This window comes from Alosa alosa, chromosome 24, assembly GCF_017589495.1.
Source record: "Alosa alosa isolate M-15738 ecotype Scorff River chromosome 24, AALO_Geno_1.1, whole genome shotgun sequence".
Taxonomy (NCBI): Eukaryota; Metazoa; Chordata; class Actinopteri; order Clupeiformes; family Clupeidae; genus Alosa; species Alosa alosa.
In genome coordinates, this window is record NC_063212.1 from 9,591,205 (window position 1) to 9,599,715 (window position 8,511).

The 8,511-nt window shown below is 45.0% G+C and overlaps 1 protein-coding gene across 1 annotated transcript; it reads right to left on the reverse strand.

The window, feature by feature from the left end:
• Positions 1–645: 645 nt before the first annotated feature.
• paqr9 (progestin and adipoQ receptor family member 9) lies at positions 646–6,615 on the reverse strand. Its single transcript, XM_048236827.1, has one exon. It carries the CDS (start codon positions 4,978–4,980, stop codon positions 3,823–3,825), a length of 1,158 nt encoding a protein of 385 aa, XP_048092784.1. The 5' UTR covers positions 4,981–6,615; the 3' UTR covers positions 646–3,822.
• Between the last annotated feature and the right edge of the window lie 1,896 nt (positions 6,616–8,511).

The window sequence follows — 8,511 nt, forward strand, 5'->3', positions numbered from 1 at the left end:
CCTTTTCTCTCTCTCTCATTCATTCTTAATACCTTCCTCCATTCGTCCAGCCCACAGTCCTCTCTGCGGCTGCTGTTGTGCAAGCACACGCCTTTGTCTAAGCCTGCATCTTGTGTCGTGTGTATGCGACTGGGCTTAGTTCTTTTCTGTTTGAACAAGATGGAGGGGATGGTAGCAATATAAATAAATAGATTGATAATAGATGGCAAACACAGACAGGCAGAGAGATAGTGACAGAAGGAGGAAGGTAATGAGAGAATGAGAAAGATGGAGAATAGGTAACATTCACTGACATCTACTGTTGAATGAAAGCACGCGCACACACACACACACACACACACACATGTGCATACACACAGATACAACATCTTAATCTCATACATGCACCAATAAACATGTTGTACAAGTGAGAGAAGAGCATGCAGGCAAGTAAACAGGATGAGTTGTAGGAAGTGTTGTGGGCAGCCGATCTGGCCTATAGGGCACATTTGTAAAAATTTGAATACTTCCAAATGAGACACATTTGAATCATTCTGTGCCTCACTGCAAATGTGACCAGATCTTTTTGAGTGATAAATAAAGAAATAACATACACCTCGCCCAAACCCCCAGATCCTGAAAACACGTGAAATGCACACACTATAATATATTGAGCAACACTGATTTTTTTATTTGTCTATAAATTGTTATAAACAAAATAGGCTCAATCAGCCTCTCATTAATATCAACTCTATACTAACCTATACTATACTACCTATACTAAGTTCAAACTAATATAAGAATTCGACAATAAGTTATTGCTGGGCCCCAACATGCAAAGCCCTGTTTTCTTGGAAGATCATCCTTGCCACCAAAGTGACTTCTGATACCAGGGCACAGATGCAGAATAACAAGTAATGGCAACTGAAACGTAACATTGACATTTAGTCTAAAAACACACATTGATTGTCCATTGTGAGTCCAGCAGTTATATTTGCTGTATATCATTTGATATTCTTTGCTAATATTCATACCGAGGCTAAGTAGATCAGTCCATGTAGTTTGGGGGGCACCCTGTTTTGAGCATGAATAAAAAAGATGGAACCATCCATCCAGAAGGTGTGACTGCACTTCTGCACTTCTGATATGTGCACTTCCAGAAAGTTCTTGAAGCAGCATCACAAATATTGTTTATTGTTCCTTGCATTGTTTCTTGCCAATCCTGAACCTGGTTAGAGGGAGTTACACTAAAATGGTATAGACATCACAAGTCACATTGTTTTACAAACAGAACTATGTGCGCAAGAAGCTGTGGTGAAATTCCAGTGGACAAATCATGGTGAGTGGCAGACACATACAGTACAGTGAGACTCAATCTATAAGTTACAATCTAACACATCATTCGCAAAACAAACACTATCCCACACATCACACACATTTCAGAGTGCAAAACTTAGCACCGAAATGGACAGCCATAATCCTTTTTTTTGTTGATGTAAAAAAAGCTGTAGTTGGTTTTGCTAAGACTAGCAGGACTGTGCCACTGTGCAAAACTAATAGAGGAGCTGTGGGGCTATCATTTCACACCAAACAGTGCCCCCCGCCCTCCCCCTAGAGGTCAGCCCCTCTGGCCAAAGTGTCACTATGACAACACCACGCTCAGTCTATCATCTGGACATTAAAGCCTGTGTTGAAGTTTTCTGCTTTAAATCCTGAAGACAGACAGAGCACATTCCAAGTTGGAGGGCTAGGCACTCTCGACTCTGTCATAAGGCTCTAGTTTGTATTTTATAAACATAAAATACATAACAGCAATTACAAAAAAATATATTAGCACGGGTTGGTTGCAAGCATTATGGTTACAATGCAAAGTCTAATGCTTAATATTTTCAATAGAAAGAATTTAAGAACATTCTCAATCTAACACGTTTAAACAATGATAAAACAGTCCCTTTACTTAGGGCCTTGCGACAGAGACATTTGAAAGCTCTAAGCCAAACAGCTCAGCCTTTTTAATTAAAGAGGTGACACAGACCTTGGCAAGTCAGCCATGAAGACCTGGGTCGGGTTCCACTTCTCTTCACTTAACCCTCAATTTGTATGGATCTCACAAACACACACAGTTACCCAAGTGCTCACTTGCCGGCAGAAATGCATGTTTGGATGCACGTAAACAGCCCCCCCCCTCTCAAATGGGAGAAGTAGAGTGGCCATTCTTTCCCAAACAGGGTGACTTGCAAGACAGCAGACCCCCCCCCTAAACTCAAAGTGCAGAGTGAAAGTTTTGGGAGTGAGCAATTTGAAATGTTCTTTTTCTGTGGAACTGACTATAGCAGCCTAACTTCACAGTGGGACCACACTCTTCCTTCGCCCCCGTCTCTGAAAGCAGCCTTTCCAAAGAAAAGGCCTCAGTAGTTTCCACCACCACCACACGCTCAGAGGAAGTGGTTGAGCGCTTTTATCTGTTTCAATCCCATGATGCCACTGGGTAGCCTAATTCACCCAGTAAAACACCCACGGGATTTCCCAGACACCACCAACACTTCCTGAAAGCATCCAGTGCACTGAGTGCAAGATAAACTAATTATAAAGCCTGATCCGCCAGGACTATTGCTCATATTACCAGTAATTACTAGTAATAATAACAGCAATAATGCTAAGTAATAAAAGTAGTAGCGATATGTTTTCTAATTTTAAGTATGGCTTGAATATTAAGGAAAATGCAGACACAATCAACAAAACATAGGCCACAAAAGAAGACATTTATGTTCGAAAATGTGTCCTTTGTGTTGCATTTTCCTGCAGGCAGATAGACACACTTCCCTTTGCCTGAACTGAACTCTGTGTCCTTAAAGGCACCTCTCTCTTTCTGTTTCTATTGCTCAATTAAGCACCTACAAATTCATAGTAAGACATGCATAGATTATGTTTGATGTAAATTGATATCTATAAAGTGAAAACATTGCTGTTCTACAAATAAATCAACATTCTCCATTACAGCTCCCCAGAGCATTTCCTGTTAATTATTTATGTATGCTGACGACATCATTACACCAAAGATCTTAAAGGAGGAAAGACAGATTGGACATAACGCCCTAAAAACTAAAGTGCATCGCTACACAAGAACTCGCCCTGCCATTTCTTACATCAAAGCAGAGGGTGAACAGAAACCTTAGTCATTTATCCTGTTTGTAACTCCTGACTTCCTGTTTAACGGCTCACAGGAAAAGCAGAGGAAATGAGACATTAAAGACCAAGAGAGAGGGAGAGAGAGGGATAGAGAGGAGATAAATAGAGGGAGAGAGTATAGTGGTACTAAGGATGAAATCCAAGGCAAAAATAGCAACAGGAAAGTGTGTGGGAGTGATTCGGAAACATCTATGCTATGCTAATGCTATCAACTGGGTTTACAGACTCCCTTCAGCAAAAAAATCCCTGATTTTATCTGTGTCTTCACAGCCCTAAGGGAGATGGAATTTTTATCTCGCTACAGAACACACTGTAACCTCTGGAAGTCCCTCAGAGCCCCACACAGCTCACACAAATGGCTACAAAGAGGGAAATGACCTGGTAAACTGTCACTTCCATTTAAATCAATGTTTCAGTTCATACAGCAGGGGCAGAGTTTAAGGTTCAAGTTAAAAAGAGAATCAGTGGCCTCCATCAGTCAAAGATGAATCAGTACAGGATATAAAACCCATTAGTGCAATGAGAATGACATCATCTATCTAAAAAATACAATTAATATAATAAAATAATGCCAAAGTCACAATTGATGTTGAGAAGGTCAGACAGATGGCCTTCAATGTATTTGGGTCCATTACTGAACGTTACCACTGCTAATCAATATTGCTTTAGCTGCTTTAGTTGCTTCTGCTGCGGGGCGTAGATGAGGTAGGCGCCCCAGCTGAACCAGGCAATGATGGAGGCGATGCAGACCTGCAGCAGCACCATCACCCCGTAGGTGGTGAGGAGAGCCGGGCCCGGCAGCCTGGTCGGGACGGCGGGCGGCAGCACCAGCGTCGGGTGGAGGCAGAGTGCCCGCACCTCGGCCTTGATCATGTGCAGCTCGTCCAGGATGGAGAAGAAGGTGCAGCAGTGGAACCACTGGTGGCTGTGGCCCCAGATGTCGAAGGCGCCCGGGCACAGGCGCTCGGGCACCTTGCTGATGTTGAAGAGCGCCGACACCACGAGCCAGAAGCAGTGGCGGTAGAAGTAGTGGGCGGTGGTAGCGGCGGCGGCCGAGGACGAGGAGGCTGAGGGGTACGGGTTCGGACTGAGCAGCCGGTAGAAGATGGGCGTGGACGAGACGAAGAAGGGCAGGAGGAAGACGAGGGTGCGGATGGCGTAGCGGTAGGTGCGCCAGTGCTGGCGCGTGTTGCAGCACGCCAGCACGCAGATGATGGCCACCAGGCAGGAGCCGGGGATGTAGAGTGTGTCGAAAAACACCTGGAACTCCGGCAGCCAAGACGCCGACGCCAAAGGAGACTCCACATCAACCTCGCCACTCAACCCCAACTGCGACGCGTTCGCCCCTCCTCCTCCTCCTCCTCCGACGCCTCCGAGGGGAGGGATTCCGGCCCGCGGGTGGATGTAGTAGTAGTAGGCCAGCGAGGAGCCCACCGTGTAGGCGCTGATGGTGCCGTAGTCCACGAAGAAGCAGACCTCACGGACGATCAGTGACATGGAGTTGAGCAGGTGAGCCAGGCTACTGGCCAGGAGCAGGCAGCACACGCCCAGCAGGTAGTTCCACAGCGGGTAGAAGAAGGGGTCGGAGGGGGCCGGCGTGCCCTCCCAGCCGAACACTTCCTGGAAGTGGAAGGCGAAGATGAAGACCGGCAGGAAGTGTGTCCAGAAGTTGCCGGTCTCGTTGGTGGGGCGGAAGGCCGAGGCCAGGCACTGGCGGAAGCTGTAGTTGGGGAAGCGGTAACCAGTGAGGATGAAGTTCTCGGTGACGCGCGGCGGCACGTCCGTGTGGCGGAGTAATGGCACGGACCACATGATGGATTCAGTTTGATTCTAATTCAACTCAATTAATTACAGTACAAAAGGTGCAAGTTCAGTTGCACAGACTGGCAAATAACCAGTTAAGAAACTAATTCAAAGTGCTATATCTCCTCTTTACATTTCCTCCTTGTTAATTTATTGCTTGATGGCAAACACACATTAGGCATCAGGCCTGTACATCAGGCAATTTTCTTTTCGTTATCTCAGTAGCAGTTTGTTGACTTGGATCGTCCAATGCTGACCAGCCTCACTGGACATTTCACTGCTGCAAAAATGGAGGAGGGTTCCCAGGTAAAAAAAATTCTTGAGGCTTTTATCCGCCAGTCTCTGGGGCACCAGCCATGAAAAGTACCCTGTGCACAAGACGGGCTGTTTCTAAAATGAATCCCTGAGATTCAGTTCAAAGAAGGAAAAAAGGTGAGCCAAGGGTTTGACTGAAAAGTGACCATAATCCAGTGTGATACTACTGCAGTGGGCCTTTTACTTCAGCAGTCCAAAAGGTTATGTCAGAGCAACTCGGTTAATCTTTTAACTCCATTTTGCTGTGGACAGCGTTCTCATTTCCTTCTTTGGCTTAAGGGTGTCCGAAATCTTCTTTCCCCATCTGCACTCGTTATCTATTCAAATGTTTTCTATTTCATCAACATTCATGCTTCCTCTTTAAAGCAAATTCAAGCATCGGTTCTGTCGAAACAAGATGACACATTTACGCTCAGTGAGTCGGTCTAACAACTCTCTGTATGCCTGCAGTACCGGACTACACCGTCAAATGCATGCAAACGATCCTCTGTTCGCATCATCAATTCTCCTGGAGAAAAGTAGGTCGTGTGGGACAGGCTCGTGAATCGGCTGGACGGCGAGACGTGGCACGACTGTAATTTCTATTATTCACGGTCCTTCATGCATAATGCATGTCCTTGACTCGTTAATCAGCTTGTCCCTACAGGCTAATAAGCCATTGCCAGAAAAACGTTTCTCTCTCATGCCGGCTTTCGCGAATGCTGAACTACGTGGTATATTGAAGTATTTTGGAATGAAAGAGTGACGGCACGGTTCCTTGGAAGTAACGGTGTTACCTTGTAGTTTGACCCGTCTGTCTCCGGCACAGTGTGTGATCCACAGGGCACTCGGCCAAGTGACTGTGTGCACCGGCTTCAAATTGCGATCCTCTATGGTTGTCCTTGACTCTGTGTGAAGACGTTTATGACCCCCTATCAGAGATCAGTCCAGAGACACGAGGTAGTAGGCTAGAAAGAGAGTAGCGGACCGACATGCGTAGTTGGCGGTGCCTTAACTGCGTCGGGTCTCCTGTGTAGCTCTATTCTATCACTCGAAATAATCCGTCTTTTCCATGAGGTCATCCGTGAACGGTCCACCGAGCAGTTGATCTCTTACATAAATATGATGTTGCCCAGTCGCATGTCAGGGAATTCAGTCAAGTCGTCGAAAAAACGGGTCCCTGAAGTCCTCCTGACAAGTGTAGCAGTTTAGGTTGTAATGCCGGTTAGGTTGTCAACTGCATTATTACGTGTCTCTACTATTTTGACGACTCGACAAGGGTCTATTTCTGTGGATAACCCAAATTCTTGAGCCGTACCTCGGACGGTGCTGTGTAACGTTGTAGCCAACCAGTGGCTACCGCGGGGAAGCGCGTCTCTCTCTCTCTCTCTCTCTCTCTTCCTGGCACTCATGCACTAGGTTACACGCAACGCTTGCCGGCACTGCAGGCTGAAGCACAACCATTTGCATGCCCCAACCTTTAAAACGTCAACTTTTCATGTGGTGTTGTTAAATAATCACTTAAAGAACAGATGCTATCACAAGGAGAGGAATCTAGCCTACTGTATGATTTATGCGCCGTTAGGCGTTGTCTGCACATGAAACTGAATCTCTCTGAACTCTGAATAGCTAGGCCAATAGAGACAGCTATGAGTAGCCTATGACAGGGGTTCCCAAACTTTTCCACGACAAGGCCCCCCAAATACCACTAGGTTATGGCCAAGGACCCCCTTGATGTGTTATTAAACCCATCTACAATACTACGGCAAATGTAAAAATACATTAAGTTAATTCTAATAATTATTTTAGCTACAAGCACTTTGCGATGGAGCATACAGTGTGTAAAAATTGCATTTGGGGCTTTCTGCTTATGAGAGCTATCACTCTACTATTATTCCTAGTCATTATCATGGACAATATAATGTTCAGATATGCGACAAATTATTCTAATGGCATTGTATAACAACCCTCATAGTAATAGGTAAATTTAAAATGTATTTGTTGCTTTTATTTTTCCTTCCAACTTGCTGAGGCCCCCCTAGCACTCCCTCGCGGCCCCCACTTTGAAAACCACTGGCCTATTACACTGCCAGGTCAATCTGTTTCCTGATTATAAGGGTGCAAAGTGCACAGCAAGCACATGTTCTCAGTTGAATGCCGAGTTTGGCGAATGCGACCATGCAGTCAACCAATTAGCCTACAGTTTACATGTGGATCTCACCTTAAACTTAAATCTGGCCATAAACTTAACTGCAAACCAGAACTATGACAGTAGGCTACAAGTTTCTCACGTCCACATTGGTCAATACCAAAGGCTTAAAAATCTTAGGGATTGTGCCAGAATTCAGACATGGGCAGGGTTGTTTAGGATTTATAGAGACAATTTTAGTGGCTTTGATAAATGTCTGATAACTTCAAAAGCATCTTTTTTTTTCTTTGCTTTTAGCCCTACCCATACTCATACCTATCTCTTGCAGTGCTCCATTGTTTAGACATCTCTGAAACAATTTGACAAATTGGTAAACTCTTAATGCTTTAGAGTGTTTAGACATTCACCACACAAAAACTAATAACAAAACAACACACACGCCTGGCAGACAGACCTCTACCCATCCCCCCAGCCCCAGCCCACTTCCTGGATGAGCTGTGACCGTGTGTCCCTCTGCTGTGACAGGTGGCTCTGCGGTGGGCACTGAGTCATGGAAAAGCAATCCATTAAGGAGACGCCACAGCTCCTCCACTGGCCAGTGGTTACGCTAATATGATTTGAAGGTCAGCATTTGAGCATTCGGAGTACGGAGCACTGAAAGATTCTGGACCATCTGGCTTTGAGATGACCGTATAGGCTTCCCCACTCATCAGTTGTTATGGTAAAACCCATCTAGTGGTTCAAATGTAGTAGCCCAGGATTGGATGAGGCCTACTATCGGAAGTGTATTATTCAAACATGACCATCTCCATTATATTTCATAGCAATAAATATAAACATTCTTTGTAAAGTCAGTAAATACCTACTAATTCAAACCAACACACCAGCGAATAGAGCAGCAAATAAATGCTATATTTCAGAGTTTTTTTAAATAAGAATGTATGTATTATCTGCTGACCCTTATGGAAACTAAAGTTATTCGTCTGTGCAGAGGACGCATAGCTGTAAACACATCAATGTGTGGCTGTAGGGGAACCAGTTTTTGTGTGTGTGTGTGTGTATGGATATTTGTGTACGTGTGTGTGTGTGTGTGTGTG